We start from the raw sequence: 17,100 nt of genomic DNA, 5'->3' as shown, positions 1-17,100 counted from the left end.
TATAATGTGTGGTTCTCCTATGAGCTCTGTTATGTAGTCGACATAGTGAACATAGCTCTAGAATGTATTTTCTAGAATGTATTTTACTATAGTATGGTAAGATACACATTTACAAAGGTACATTGTCACTGTAATTCACCAATAACATTTTTTTTTGCTTTTTTTATGAAAAGGAGGATAATGAAGATTTGAAGTGTCAATTACAATTTGTGAAAGAAGAAGCAATGTTGATGAGAAAGAAAATGGCTAAGATTGACAAAGACAAAGACAGACTTGAACATGAACTTCAGAAATACAGGTCCTTCTATGGGGACCTTGATAGTCCATTACCAAAGGGAGAGGCTAGTGGACCACCTACAACAAGAGAAGCTGAACTGAAACTTCGCCTTCGTCTCGTGGAAGAGGAAGCTAACATACTTGGAAGGAAGATAGTTGAGTTAGAAGTAGAAAATAGAGGCTTGAAAGCTGAACTAGATGACTTAAGGGGTGATGATTATTCTGGAGCCTCTAACTCAATCCCAAGGGAGCAGAGTGAATCTGTCTCAGAGTTAAGGCAGCATTTGCAATTGGTGGAAGATGAGGCCGAACTCTTACGACGGAACCTCTCTGACATAGAAGAACAGAACAAACGAATAACTACAGAATTGAACAAGTATAAATTTAAATCTGGAACACATGATAGTTCTCGACATACAGACAATGTCAAGACTGAAGCATTGCAAGAGGAGCTTAAAACTGCACGTCTCCAGATCAATGAGCTAAGTGGGAAGGTTATGCAACTCCAGTATGAGAACAGAGTTCTGATGTCTAACATGCAACGCTACGATCTGGCCTCTCACCTAGGAATCCGAGGAAGTCCCAGAGACAGTGATGCGGAAAGTGATGCAGGTAAAAAAGAAAGTGATGATGATTCAAGACCTCCCCATAGAAAGAGAGAAGGTCCTATTGGTGGTGAAAGTGACTCAGAAGAAGTTCGCAATATTCGCTGCCTCACTCCAACTAGGTCCTTCTATCCTTCCACTAGTGTCTGGCAAAAGAACTTTGCAGAGAGACAACAAATGAAAGATATTCGATCTGAAGCTGAACGATTGGGGAAGACAATTGATCGTCTTATATCGGATACAAGCACGATAATCACTGAAGCTAGGATTTATGTGGCCAATGGCGATCTGTTTGGACTCATGGATGATGAGGATGAGGGAAGCAGGATAAGGGAACATGAGCTACTCTACCGTATCAATGCACAGATGAAGGCGTTCAGAAAAGAACTTCAGAACTTCATTGATCGACTTGAGGTTCCAAAATCTTCTGAAGAAAGGAGCGCTGATGATCCTCTTTCAGTTAGTCAGGTATTATTTGCTAATTATATAATACAACTTTTCAGCATACCTCTGAAAATGTATGTATCATGTTTTTGTCAAATGGCACATCTCTGTTGGGAGTCAGGAATTTTATTGGGTCAGTTCTTAACTAATATTGTTTCGTCTAAGCCTGGATCATTCCCTTTTTACTTAATTTAACCTAAAAATGTAGCCCTTATTCCTGCAGTGTTTCATTTTCCCTGTCTAAGTGGAACAGAAGGTTACACAGGTGCATTACTGCTTCTGTCACGGTCTAAAGGACTGCAAGAGATAGTGTTCTTGTCTATAGCTTTCCATCAAATAATAATGGATTGAATTATTTTAATTTTAGAAATCAATAGACCAGGTGATAATAGTAGACTATGTAATATATTCGTCATTAAGGAAAACATTGATCCTTTTTTTCCCTGTAGTGAGCAGTGTATCTGAAAGTCTTTTGAGGTCTGTTCACTTCAAACAGATAAGGAGGCTAATGATTAACTCTTCCCAAACTTAGAGCATGTTTCCCTTGATGATTCAGCCCTCTGAGGAAATTGGAGCATGTGACAGAAAGCTAATTGACACAAAATGCTTAAATCAGGAAGGAAGTTAGGCAGGGGGGAAGAAGGACACGGGAACTTTTTTATTAATAAAGTATAATATAGAGTTTACTATTATAATCTGCACCATTGATTTATACAATCTGCAGTTTAAGCTTTTGATTGTTGGCTTCATGGGGTTTTTGTGAAGTGGTTTTCTGACTTGCTGCATAAATACTCTCCTATGGTAAAACCTACCAGCAAATAGGAAACCATTTACACAATTGAATGGGCACCTCTTAATGCTTCCTTATGCAGGTAGCAAAACAAAATTAATATCCAATCCTTGCAACTTTGCACTTTGGGTGTGTGATCATAAAATTGAGTCCTACATTGTCACCTTAAGGCTACACAGTGACATTGGCAGTAACAGCCATTGCACAGCCCAGGATTGTAGGGGAATGCTGCTTGCCTCACTTTCTATAAATCTCAAACATAACAATTTCACAAGTCCCTATGAAACAATTATACAAATCTATCATTTTTATAAACATTGTTTCCCAGATCAGGTTTTACAGCTAAAGTTCTCCCTGTAGCCCTAGCCTTATTAGTTTACATAAAATAAACCATATGCTATGTGACCTAATAACACACTAGTAAAAGGAAGGTTTTACAGGAAAATGGCCTATTTAACCAAGTGGAAACCTATTATTTATATAAATGAGTGATACTTTTTTATATTAACTTGTCACTATCTTTATTTAAAGTGGACCTGAAATTGCCTTGTGAGGCACTTATGGACCTGTAGTTTAGTGGCCCAAATTGACATGATTGGTCCATATAGATATCTGAGTTGGTAGTTCCTATAATTATAACAGTTTTACCTTTATGGCCTTACGATAACAGGATCCTTGCCTGTGCTCCTTCTAGGTATTAAGTGATTTAAAAAAGAACAGAAATGTTTACATTTTGTCATCCATTTAAAAGGTATATGATGTAGTTTTTAATGAAGGTAATCTTCTTAACAGATGTTGTTTTTGTGAATTATATATGCCCTTTTACTGTGTTATGTAACCAACAACTCTCCAGCTTAGACAACGTCTTATCTGTGGACAGGGAGTCATATATTCTATTTGTTCCTACAAGGCCCTCAATGTGAGTCTTATAGGAATGAATGGGGAAACTTCTGGTTTACACGCAAGACATTGTAGACTCTTTGCTAGTCATAGGAAACAGAAGAGAGAAGATAACTCCCAGCTACCCTTAATAAGATTGTCTTCACAACAATTTACATTATGGAACTTTCTAATGAGATACTAAAGGGAACCTCTATCCAAGTAGAACATGGTGTTTGTTTTGTTAAGATTGTTCTACCTGAAATATCAACAGAACACATGTAAGGGATTTTACTAGAAAAAACTACACTTCGATCATGCACCATGGCATTCAAAGGAATTATGTCATTAAATTAAAAAATACATATATATTTCTGATATATACATGTGTGTCTCGGCTGATTCTCCCAAACACATGCATGTTCAGCCAATAATCAGTCCTTAAAGGGGAGAAGAGACGCTTCCAGACTGAACTACAGCTGTCTGATTCCTATGTTGCCCTACATTTAACATTGAGGACAGTGGGTTTGACAAGATACACATTAGATCATCGGACAAACTATTTGGATTTGGTTAATAGAGATCTAAAGTGAAGGGACATATTATCAATCCAGATCACCATCCACATAAAGCAGCAATAACTCGTCAATGAAGGTCCTTTTCTATGTAACATTTAGAAAAACACTGTTATAATGATGTGACCTGTTTTCTATTTCCTCTGCTCTGCTCAGGAAACTATTCAGGGAATTATCTTGCAGATTATACAACATCCTGTGAAGTGATAAATACATGTCTTCTTCTGGCCTTCAATAATTGCTTGAGATGTTGTACTAGTCATGTGTCTATTGCTGGCTGCACTGTGAGTGAATAAATCTTTCTGTCTTCTGTATTTACCTTCCCAGATGTTCCAGCCTATTATTTTACTTATCCTCATCCTAGTGTTATTTTCTTCTCTTTCCTACACTACTATATTTAAGCTTGTCTTCCTCTTCACCCTCTTTTTTGTCCTGTAACCTTTCCCGCCATCTTTTATTTTAGTTTTGTGTAGTGTATTTATTTTCAGTTTTATTTGTTTTGTCCATTCACCAAGATAAGAAGTAAAAGAAATATGTTTCTGCTAGAACCACCGTTAAAGAAAACAATGAAGACTACTCACTTGTATATATATATATGCAAAACAACACTTCTGGCAGCCTCTACAGGTAAATTTTTCTATACCTTATATATCTCTGATTTTTGTGACTGAGGGTCATTGGAGCCTGAATTTTTGCAGTTCTGTTTTGCTGGACATTCTATCACATTCTTCTTCTGGCACCGGCTCATGAGCCGAGCAGGCACCAGAAGCAGTGGGTGTCAGACCTTCGGCTGCACGGCCGCGGCTCCGGGGCCGGAGCTACTGCGCATGCGCAGAAGGCCAGAGATGCCGAGGGAATCGGACGAGGGCGCGCAGCTACCAGGAGCTGGTAGGCGGAGTAACGTGGCTACTGGGGCGTGGAGTAGCCGCGACTAGTAGCCTCATGTCCGGCTACTCCACGCCCCAGTAGCCGCATAAAAAAATTAGCATATACATGCAATAAAGTTTTCTAAAAGACACCCAGGACTTGAGGATTAGCCCAAAAAAGGGCTATCCTCACGTCCCATTCATCCACCTACCACCCCTTCTACCTTTATAGGTAGAATCGGGGTGGTAGGTGCCCTTTAAGCTATGGATAGAGCTTTATAATCCCCTGTCAGCGTGTTTGGTTTCACCTTTTTCTGACAAATATGAAAATTGGTAACAGAAGAAAAGGTTCTACATGGAAGCCAGATAACTGGTCTGTGTCTCGGGCCTAGTAGAGACAACCCAACCTCAATCCACTCTAAATGAATGTTGTGGCACAGTATAGAAATAGGAGTCCAGTGTGAATGCATATGCTCAGCCTAGGACGCCTGCTCTGCGCAGGATGAGTAATGTGCACAGTTCTGGGCCACATCTGTTATGTTTTTGGAATCACATCACATTTACTCAGCGACACACCCTGAACTTTTGACTGAGTAATGAAACAAGGCTTAAAGGAAATTCCTCAGTGAATCAATGCAAAATGGATATTGGAAGGGAATTTAGCTTTTCACAGTGGTACTGAAAAAAATTTGCAACTGCATATAAACAGATGGTATTGCTTTATCTTTACTGGATTCAGCATATTACTCCAATTTATATGTGTAATAATAGCTAAGCTTCACTAATATTATTCTGAGAAAGTAGAGTTGCTTTCACTCTTTTATCATTCCCAAATGGGAATTAAAAAGTTTCTATGAAAAGCGATAATGCATCACATATTAGTTCCAAATTGCCTTTATATGTTAGCGAGCCATAACACATTATCCATAGATTTCTATTATCAAACTGAGGGCTCATGCACACTGTCCGTATGTTGGCCCGATCCCACGGACTGTATACAATCAAATACAACTCTCTATTTAAGATAAGATAATCATTTATTAGTCCCACAGTGGGGAAATTCACAGCGTTACAGCAGCAGAAACTATGACAACAATAATATTAGGGATAAATGAACAAAAAGAAAAGGGGGATAAAAAGACAAAAAAGAGACAAGCAATGATCGGCAGTTTGATGTTTAGTCTGTGGATGGGACTTGCAGGGACTGGTTAGGTGGGGGGCGCAGGTTACTTCTGTTTGGGCCTTGTTTGTTGAACAGCCTGATGGCAGCGGGGAGGAATGACTTACGATAACGCTCCCTCTCACACTTGGGGTGAAGCAGTCGGTCACTGAATGTGCTCCCCAATGCCACCACAGTCTCATGCATGGGATGGGAGCTATTCTCCAGAATAGACTTCGACTTACCCAGTGTCCTCCTCAGCTACCACCTGCACTGTGTCAAGAGGACCCCCCAGGACAGAACTGGCTTTCCTAATCAGTTTGTCCAGTCTGCTCCTCTCCCTAGCTGAGATGCTGCTTCCCCAACAGACTACACCAAAGAAGATGGCTGGTGCCACTACAGAGTTGAAGAAGGTCTTAAGAAGAGCCCCCGCACTCTGAATGCCCTCAGCCTCCTCAGCAGGTGTAGCCAGCTCTGACTCCTCCTGTGAAGTGCGTTTATGTTCTCTGCCCACTCCAGTTTATTGTTGAGGAGGACACCCAAGTACTTATAGGACTTCACTGCCTCAATGTCTGTTCCATGGATAACCAACGGTTGAGAAGGAGGACTGTGCTTACGAAAGTCCACCATATACACACATATGTATATGCAAACACACTTTATACACATATATACGGTACACTCTATTATACACACAAGTTCACATACTGTACTATAACACATATATATTTATACCTCACTATAAACTCATACATATACTTATCTATATACACATATATACACAGCTCACAATACACTGTACACTGTACTATAACACAAATACACAATGCTCTACAAACACAATATGAGCCTACAGGTTGTACATATATTAACCCCTTAAGGACGGAGGGTTTTTTCTTTCATTTCTCGCTCTCCACCTTCAAAAATCCATAACTTTTACATTTTTCCATATACAGACCTGTGTGAGGGCTTATTTTCTTCATAACAAATTTTACTTCTCAGTGACTTTATTTATTATTTCCGTGTACTGGAAAGCTAGAATAAAAATCCTAATGTGGTTGAACTGACAGAAAAACGCATTAGCATCACTTTCATGTGGGTTCAGTTTTTACGAATTTTACTGTGCACTCCAAATAACACCTCTGCCTTATTCTTTGGTTCGGTGAGATCACTGTGATGCCAAATTTTGATAACTTTTATCGTATTTAATATGTTTTCAAAAATTAAATGAATGTGTAGGAGAAAAAAAAATTCTCCATCTTCTGACGCTAATAAAATGTTTTATGTTATGTAAAATGGTGTAAAAGTAGCGTTTTGGAAATTATCTTCCGTTATGGGGGTCACTGCCGGCAATAACCATTTTTATATTTTGATAGATCGAGTATTTTGAAACTCGGCGATACCTAACGTGTTTTTGATTTTTACTGTTTTTTATTTTATATCAGTTCTAGGGCAAGGGGGGGCGATTAGAATTTAAAATTTTTACTATTTTTTTAGACCCTCTAGGATACATTGACCCTAGATCAGTTGTGAAGAACCTAGGGCATGCATGCCAGAGGTGTCACTCAGAGCCCTTTCTGTGGGCACTCAGGCCATTGCCCCAGGACAGAGTTCACCAAACAGGAACAAATCCATCAAATCTTCCTGCAGTCCCAGGCAACTTAAGAGATGCTGCTCTCAGTGGTATTTTACAGCCACAGGCTCATTATAACAAAATTGCAGAAACCAGACAGCCCTGGGTCTGCCAAAAGCCCAAGGCTGTTATGGCAACCGATCGCCGCTCCCCGATGAAGTTAGGGGAAGCGACCATCGCAACAAAGGTGGTGGCTTCACGGCTAGCATCAGCAGGGTTAATACCTGCAGGTATTAGCAGTGCGTTAAAGTCCAAATGGTAGTGATCTATGATCACATATTGACAGACCTGCTCTACTCCCGGTGCGTGGACCCCCAGGAACGCCTTTCTTTTCACCCAAGTGCAATGGAAATTGTTTAAAGACGAGCTTCGCACTCTTGCTTGCTTGTATCAAAACTTGTATCTTTTATTTGTGCATGGAAAACAGCAGTTACAGATGTAACTGCTGTTTTCCATGCACAAATAAAAGATACAAGTTTTGATACAAGCAAGCAAGAGTGCGAACCTCGTCTTTAACCCCTTAAGGACGCAGGGTATTTTCGCTAATTTCTCGCTCTCCATCTTCAAAAATCCATAACTTTTTCATTTTTCCGTGTACAGAGCTGTCTGAGGGCTTATTTTGTGCGTAACAAATTTTACTTTCCCATGATGTTATTTATTATTCCATGCCATGTAGTGGGAAGCCGCAAAAAAATTCCAAATGTGGAAAAATTGAAAAAAACTGCATGTGCGTCATGTTCTTGTGGGCTCAGTTTTTACGACTTTCACTCTGCGCTCCAAATAACACCTCAGCTTTATTCTTTGGTTCGGTGCGATCGCGGTGATACCAAATTTATACAGGTTTTATTGCGTTTTAATACATTTTCAAAAATTAAACGAATGTGTACAAAAAAGAAAAAAAAAATTTTCTTTTCTTTTCTCATTGCTACCGTTTTGAGGACTGTGCAACATTTTGATCATTTTTAATTACATTTTTTATGTCATGTAAAAAGGTGTAAAAGTCGCGTTTTGGACATTTGGGCGCCATTTGCCGTTCCGGAGGTCACCGCCGTCAATAACCGTTTTTATATTTTGATAGATCGGGCATTTTGGGACGCGGCGATACCTAATGTGTCTGTGATTTTTACTATTTATTATATTTTATATCAGTTCTAGGGAAAGGGGGGTGATTTGAACTTTTAATATTTTATTATTTTTTTACATTTTTTTAACTTTTTTTTTTCTTTTTTTTCCCACTATTTCTTAGACCCTCTAGGGTACATTAACCCTAGATGGTCTGATCGCTACTGCCATATACTGCAATACTGCTGTATCGCAGTATATGGCATTTCTGCTCACTATACATTACAATGAGCCACAGGCTCATTGTAATGCATATGCAGAAGCCATGTATCCTCGGGTCAAACGAAGACCCGAGGCTACCATGGCAACCGATCGCCGCCCCCCGATGACGTTCGGGGGAGCGGCGATCGGAGGTAAGATGGCGGCGCCCACGCGCCGCCAAATTTAAAGTGCCGCCGGCGACTTTGCCGGCGGCAAAGAAAAGGTTAACACCCGCGATCGGTGCAAGCACCGACCGCGGGTGATAGCGATGGGTCTTTGCTGCGATATGCAGCAAAGCCCATCACTGTATGAAGAAGGCTTAGCCCGTGAGCCTTCTTCATACAACCTTCACAGCTCCGTGGCGGATATATCCGTCACGGAGCGTGAAGGGGTTAAACCTTTTTTTATTAGCATTGCGTGTTTGCTGCAATACGCAGCAAACCCCACCTTGTATGAAGAGGGCTCAGCCCATGAGCCATTTTCATACAGCCCCCGCATCCTACGCTTTACATATACGGTGCGGAGCGTGAAGAGGCTAATACACTAACCTGTGTGTGTGTTATGAACGCTCCTTTTACTCCTCTTGTGGAGGAGGAGAGAGGTCACCTCACCAGCCATCTGCTTCCCAGCACAGACAGCTGTGATAAACCCTGCCCCCCACCCCTGCACAGTTCAGAGATGGAGCTCCTGTAGAAAATGATCTAATGATCTTTTAATCTTTTTAATTCATTTTTTTTTTTACATTGTCATCTATTGGCACATGAAAATCTGCGTAATGTCTGAAAAATGTGGAAAAAAAATATACTGTACCTATTTGATGCAGATGCATATGCTCTAAAACTCCCAAAAGTTTTTAGTGATGAGGTCTGTCCTAAATATAAATGTAGCCTTTGCGATTGTCAGAATGGGTCTGAACAGGTGTGAGCCTCTCCTTAGACAAAGGTCATCTCTATTCAGTGAAAGATTTTGCAGGATGTGACAAAAAATAGAGCACTGAGGAATACATGTTTTTTATCCTAGTGATGTCTGGCATGGATTTCACATAAAAATTGATAGCAAGCACAATTTTTTCTCATTTTTTTAGTCAACAATATCATTCATGTGCTAAACATGTCTAGTCTGTTTTCCAAGGGGTAATAATTAGAAAATAAGGGGACATCATTTGCAAGAAAAAAAGGGGAGAGCGCATGGACAAAACACAGCTTGGATATGGATCAAAGACAGAATAAAGCACAAATTTACAACGGTCCGTTTTTCATGATTTGCATCTACATGAGTCTACATGGGACATCGCTCACTTTGTCTGATAGTCTATAATACTATGGAGCACTAACGGTGTATTAAATGTGCATGAAATTCACCATTTGAAGTCATTTTGTGCCGATCATAACTAATAGTATGTGGTCAGTTTTTCACACACATGTTTGAAAGAAGTAGCTAAGAGCTATTGGATGTGAAAATCTGACCTAAATCGAATGATACGAATGACTACAAAAACAAATGGTTGGATAGTACTAGGTCTAAACTGTGATCAAAATCAAATGATTTTCCTTTACCAAAATTGTACAATTTGGCACTTGGTTCGAGTCCTTCTGGCCTTAGGGTGATTCCAAAGTTGCGTTTTTGGACTGTTTTAAAGCATGAGTTTTCAATCCTTTTAAAAACGCATGCATTTTTTAACCGCTTAAGGACGCAGCCATTTTACAGCTTAAGGCTTAGCCCCATTTTTTGGATTCTGACTTGCGTCGCTTTATATGGTTATAACTTTTGAACACTGTTACTTATCAAAGCGATTCTGAGATTGTTTTTTCCCCACATGTTGTACTTCATTTTAGTGGTAATTGTTGGCTGATAAGTATTGCCTTTATTTTCCAAAAAAAAAAAATGAATTTTTTGAAAAATGTCACTTTTTTGAAATACAAAATCCTCACATTTTCAGGTAGATAGATTTACCACCTAAATAAGTTGCTGAATAACATTTCCCATATGTCTACTTTACATTTTCATAATTTTTGAAATGTCTGAATAATTTATTTTTATGTCGCGCGGCTTACAAATCGAATATCGATTATCCGTATTTTCAGAATTTACTCTTTTGCGGATAAATACTGTTTTGAATGAAATTTTACATATTTAGCATCAAAACCCCCGTATATAATCAACCCATTTTCAAATGTGCACCCCTCAAACTATCAGAAACAGCTTTTACGAAGATTGTTAACCCCTTGAGATCTTCATAGTAATTGAATCAAAATGGAGGTAAAATTTAGAATGGTCAAATTGTTCCGGTTATACGTTCATTTAGCCCTAAAATTTACACATTTCCAAAAGATAAAAAGAGAAAACCCACCATACAGTTTGTTCTGCAATTTCTCCCAAGTACAGAGACCCCCCCACATGTGGCCGTGACTTGTTTTATGGGAGCACAGCGAGGTGCAGAAGGGAAGGAGCATCCTGCAGCTGCCAGGATTTTAGTTTCCTCATTGGCCCTTTTTGCAGGTTATAAAATTTTCGCTTTTTCGGTTTGGGGCCATGTGACGGCATTTTTTTTTGCGGGATGAGATGCTTTTTCCAGTGTTACCATTTTGGGGTTGAAAATTTAGGAACTCGTTTTTGAGGGCAGGAGTAGAAAAGCATCAATTCTGTACTGGATTTTTGACTTTTTTTTTTCGTTTTCACCGTTTAGCCTAATAATCATGTTATCTTTATTCTGTGGGTCTATACGATTACATGGATACCAGACTTGAATATATTTTCTTTCATTTTAATAAATTTGTCAAATAAAACCGTAATGTGGGGAAAAATAATTTTTGCATTTCCGTCTTCCAAGTGGCATAACATTTTGACTTTTTTGGCTACGGAGCTGGTTGATGGCTTGTTTTTTGCGGGACATGTTATACTTTGCACCAGTATCATTCTGGAGTACATACGTTTTTTTGATCACTTTGAATAGGTAAAAATGATAATTTTTTGTGGGTTTTCAACAGTTTTTTTTAACGGCGTTCATCGTACGGGTTCAATAATGATTTACTTTTATTCTACGGGTTGTTACGGACACGGTGACACTATATATGTGGGGTTTTTTTATGATTTAGACTTTTTTGGGGTTATATGTCTCTTTATATGTTATGGGGCTTATGGGCATTTTTATTGATTTATTGCTTTATTTTTTACTGAATAGCATTTCTTTTTTTTACTTTTTCAGTTTTCCACATTGGGACATGAACAAGCAATCATCTGATTGCTTGTTCATGATAATACCCTGCAATAATCATGTACTGCAGGGTATTAGCAGTGTCAGCCTATGCACATGCATAGGCTGGCACTGTGCCAGTAAGATGATGTAAAGACGCCATCTTACTGGCAATGCCTGCAGGCAGTGCTGGGGACCAGATCGGACCCCAACACTTCCATAGCAGCGATCGGCGCCCCCCAAAAACGGTTGGAGGGCGTGGGGCGATCATGGGGGAAAGACCCCCCAGAGACATGTCAGATGCTGACCGCGGCATTTAACGGGTTACACACCCGCCATCGGAGCCCACTCTGATCGCGGGTGTTACACTGGGGTGCCGGCTATTAGTCGTGTTACTCGATGCCGGTTCGGCTCAGATCCAGAGCCGAGCCGGCATCAGCTCCGTGACGGATATATCCACCACTGAGCGCTAAGGGGTTAATGTTTACCATGTGTTTGGCCGGTTTTAATCTGTTTCACAGCTGCCTACACTGCTAGAAATGAAGATAAACAGGTTCAAAGCAGCCAAACACATGACAAACATTCAAAAACGCATGCGTTAAAACGTTCCAAAAACGCAACTTGTGGCATCACCTTTAGGCTGGGGTCACATGGTGCATGATTCCTTTCAAATTCTCTGGATGTCAGATGCACACTGATTTACATTTGTAGGAAAGCCGATTGGATTTTAAAAAAAAACACCCATCCACATGGGTTATAGTCTTTGTCAGACACACTGAGGTACATTTACTGAAACCAGTGCAAACTTCACTATGTGCAGTTTGCCTGTGTAGTGTGCAGAGTGGCCAGATTCATGATTTGTGGCACCCGTTCTTCATGAATCTAGCGCCCTCTGCACTGCTATAACAGAGTGCTCGAACTATTTTTTGGTGCACCATTAACATGGGGCGTACAACACACTTCTGTTGATTTGGCGAAACTCTGTGTAGCGCTACGTAATCTGTGTGCGCTATATAAATAAAGGAATTACTGTATTTTTAGGACTATGAGGCACACAAAAAATGCTTTGATTTTCTCAGTAATCAAAGGTGCGCCTTATAGTCCAGTGCCCCTTATATATGAACCTTACCTACAGACAACAGTTGCCTTGAACTGTGCACAGGTCTGCCACCTGCTGGTCATTCATGCTTATAATAATAAGGTGCACCTTATAATCCGGTGCACCTTATATATGAACCTAGACTTTTAGCAGGCATTTCTTGATGGTGTGCCTTATAATCTGGTGTGCCTTATAGTCCGAAAACTATTCTGTTGGACATGATAAATGTGGCACACAGTCCAACTGTGCAGTGGAATGCCGCCTTGGGTGACAGAATTTGTGTTGTGTGAAGAATAGTGCAACCGTGACACAAAAGGGTCTCGTGCAACACATATGTGCCGCAGACACTTCTTAAATACATGTGCAAGCACTTTGCACATGAAGGAACATGCAAAGTGTGCCCCGCTGGATTTCTAATGCAATAAGCATCCCATTTTGGGCTTTTTCTCTTTGCGATGGGTGTGTGCAGCACGCTGCACATTGAACATTTCTATGCAGCCTAATACATTTTTTTGACGGTAAAATAATTGTATTATTAGGGAATTGAAGGCACCACAGGACTTGATCTGGTTGAATACTGAAGGCAAAACTCTATAATTTTGATAATATACTACAATGTACATTAGTTGTTTATTCTTTTATTGTAGGTCAATATAAAATCCTGCATTTATAGAGTGCATTGCTCTAATATTCCTATTGCAGCTTTGTTCCATTCAGTCATAAAAAAAGCTGTTTGTCTTCTATAATTTGGGATTAAACTGGCAGCTATTAATGCCTTCATGTGAATGCACATTGCTTGGATTTTAGTCTCATGAATTTCTGAGCTACACTATAAAGTCTAAAAATGTCTTGGACTTGAAGTTGTTTACACAGAATACCAGCAGATCTAAAGTTACAGAATGGGGGCTGGATGTGAAGACTTAAAAATTGTACACTCCCAGGTTTACGTCACTGGGGACTCATCTGCCGGGGTCATTTTATTCTGGATTAGTTTACATTCAAATGTTCCTTTTTTTCCCCCTGTTTTAAACGGTTTTCTCTCGACATTGCAGCTGAAGTGACTGCCTTGATCCCTCTCGTTTTAGTTGGAAGGACTTCATAGAGATTTTGTAGCGCTTTCCATAGCACTAGATTCTGTACTCCTGCATCCAGCTGCCTGAGGTACCGCATGCAGAGTCAGCTATGTTCACCAGATAATCACAGAACCACAGAAGGTAAGTCCTTACAGATGTTATCAAATATTCTGTCGAAATCTGACTAACATTTGGAGAGCTGAAATGTGACAGCGACGAGATCCTCAGACACCTCAGCTGTTCATCTGCTCCTTAGGCGGGTGATTTATTGACAAGACAACATTGACAGGTTGTACTGTAGCTCATGTGTCACTAGGAGGTAACCATAGCATTCCTTCTATGTAGGTTTTCTTTAAGGGCTGCTGGGTGAAATGACAGCACTGATGTATTTAGCCAGCGTCGTCTTTATTTAGACGCGCATCTGATGCTTTCACCTGTAGTAGTTTTTATGATCCTCCATGTATATTCATATATATATTTACACAGAATGCCACACCGCCAAGGCAACTTGTTAAAAATAACAGCCTTGCTTTACGTCAGAAGAAGTTTACATTTAGAAACTTGGCTCATATGGTCTCAAGCTCTTTTTCCAGCTTGTAGGCATTAGCTATAGTGTAGGACCTGAGGGAGAAACGTAAAGTTGGCTGCGTGACAAGGATAGCGACTAAAGTGAGGATGTTTATTAGTAGAGGTATGAAGGCAGTATCCTGGTGACCTTGGAAAGGACGCGTGGACCCATGATCCAGAAGGAAATTATGACTACAGCGTATGTTATGGATATTTGTATCTGAAGAGAAACCATGCGACAACAAGGGGGAGGGAATAGGTAGATTTCCCATCTGTTGTGACTGATCAAGCTATGTGGAATGAAAATGAGAACACTCCAGAGTTATGTCACTGCCAGCGATACCAGGGCAGGTATGGGACTTGTCATTTGTCTGGGAGCAGCAATAAGGGAAAAGACAGAGACAGAAGTCGCAGCCCTTTCAAGTACAGTGCCACCAAAGAGCATCCATACAGTGCTTGTCAGGACAATACACTGGGACTTTGCGAGCAGAATCTTCTACTGAAGAAGAAATGTGACGATCTTAGGAGACGACACAGGAAGGAACGGGAAGTTTGGAGGAAGGAGAAGGAAGGACTTTTGAAGGAAGTCATAGATCTAAAAGTAAATTCTCAGTTTCAGTCTTGAATAACTGATGGTTTATTATAGAGGGATGATTATTCTGTCCAGCAGGGGGCAGTCTACATTGCTCAGAAAGTTTGCATTTAGGAAATTGTCATCATTAAACTATAATCATTTTAGATATAGGTCTTCTTAAAGGTGACCTTTCTAAAGAGGTATTTCTTAGCAGGCGCTCCATTTCTAAAGAAACTGTATAAATTGTTTCATAGCTGTTATTGATATAGCAGGATGATATAGCTCCTGGACAATAATATTGCCAGGAGTAAAATATGCAGTAAGAGCACCAAGAATTAGATAAATCTTGAAGACAGATGAAAATACTGCTACCGGTAGACACAGATTTTTCATTGATGACATTGTTAGTGTGTTTGCCATACAAGACTTGCATATGATTGTTATAATGTATACTGGTGCACTTATAAGTACCTTTCTATAATATTATGTATATGCCATTGTTAGGTGAATTGGGGATTCATTTCCTTTTTAAAGGCCTGGACTGTGTTATTTTTTAGCATTTTGAGGGAAGGGTTTATATTCTATAAGTAAAATGAAAACATTACCCATACATTTTGTTAAATGTTCTCCCTCTGCCCTTCTTGAAAGCCCAGGTTTCTAAACAGTATGGATACGTCAAGTAATGACATTTTCCAGCTGGTGACAGAAGGTATTCCTATACTTTTTGTGCATTGAATAGATTCAGGCTTTCAACGTTGGAAGTATGCGATTGGATAAAGAGTAATTTATTATATGCATAAGGAAGACCTAACCCTGAAGAGAGACTCTATTACTCAGGAATTTGGAGAGATCAGGATACTGCAGCATCATTTGTATTGACTCTATTGTCTCCGATGATAATAATGTATGCTGCACAGCATATGCTTTAAATGGGAAGTGTGGAAAGTATGAGACTGTGTAGGTATGCCTGGCCTTACTGTCTATGTGAATAATTCAGATGATCCTCTGCAATGTAAACACAGAACTCTGTGTGATTTTAGTCTATTAACCGTAGCAATGCAGATTAATATTCCAATCAGCTCATCTGGAGAACGGCCAATACAATGGATTTCAAATGTTAATTCTCCTTATTTGGGTATGTTCTATGACAACAATTCAGCCACGATTATAGCCCTCAAAGTGGTTGTCACCTAAAAGAGTTTTATATTTTAGAAAGACCAATGTGAATACAATTACATTTTATTTATTTTAGTTTCAGAAGAATAATAGAGCAGTATAATTTATTTATTTGGCGCAGGAAAGATGTTTTAGCTTTCAAAGTCCAGTACATGAATCACTGACAGATGTTGTTTCTGAACGCAGATCAAACCTTTTAGAAGGGGAATTCTCCAAGCCTTAGTGTATGTAATACTCTGAAGGGCTGGGCATATAGTCAAGGGAGGGAAGAGGGGCCTGAATATTACAATTGTTGAGTTGTTATTGTCTTGTATGTGTTCTAAAGCAGAAGAGGCTTGCTCCCTGAACTTCTGGGTAGAGTCATATTGTAAAACATCTAGTAATTGCAAAGAAGCATTTCTAATATACAGAGCAGCTTCGACTATCATGTGATAACATACCAGCCAGCATAAAGCTTCCTTACAAATTGTCACGCTGCCTGCTAGCGGACAGCCTTGTGCTGATCTTTTTCCTTTCTCTCGCAGACTAGGGACTTGGCTAGTCCAAAAGTAGTAACAGATTTATTTCATCTTAGGAATGCTGTGTTCTTTGTGTGTATGGTGATATTCCATCACATAAGTTTCTTGCGTGTTACAGGCAGGTGAAAACAGGGGGATTTTGCTGGAGCTGAAGGCTGTTTTGGAAGTGATTCAGAAGGAACAAAGAAGAGAAGAAAAAAAATGGACTGACTTTCTCCTGCAGTTTCTAAATGATCGTTGTGGGTGGGAGCTTGAAAGTATAGAGCTGAAGCAGAACATCTCCAAGGTATTGTAATTGTATTCTTATTAGATAATGAAAGCTGTGTCACCAAAATAATATAATTCTGAAT

At 39.7% G+C, this 17,100-nt stretch overlaps 1 protein-coding gene across 5 annotated transcripts in view; it reads left to right on the top strand.

Annotated features, from left to right (window-relative positions):
* MTCL3 (MTCL family member 3) overlaps positions 1–17,100 on the top strand; it is a 47,081-nt gene that overhangs the window by 13,838 nt on the left and 16,143 nt on the right. The window contains exons 5-8 of one of the 5 annotated variants that reach the window (XR_011854153.1): positions 174–1,349; positions 3,897–4,196; positions 13,928–14,056; positions 16,869–17,007. Coding sequence is in view for 2 of the 5 variants with exons in the window: in XM_072141593.1 (XP_071997694.1) it covers positions 174–1,349; positions 3,726–3,776 (1,227 nt within the window). In the remaining 3 variants the exon portion in view is untranslated. Of the gene's footprint in view, positions 1–173; positions 1,350–3,725; positions 3,842–3,896; positions 4,197–13,894; positions 14,063–14,431; positions 15,084–16,868; positions 17,037–17,100 lie in introns of those variants that run through there. The other 4 variants (XR_011854154.1, XR_011854155.1, XM_072141593.1 and 1 more) reach the window with 4 other exon arrangements.

The sequence above is a fragment of the Engystomops pustulosus genome, chromosome 3, assembly GCF_040894005.1.
Source record: "Engystomops pustulosus chromosome 3, aEngPut4.maternal, whole genome shotgun sequence".
Lineage (NCBI taxonomy): Eukaryota > Metazoa > Chordata > Amphibia > Anura > Leptodactylidae > Engystomops > Engystomops pustulosus.
This window is presented reverse-complemented; position numbering and strand designations above follow the sequence as displayed.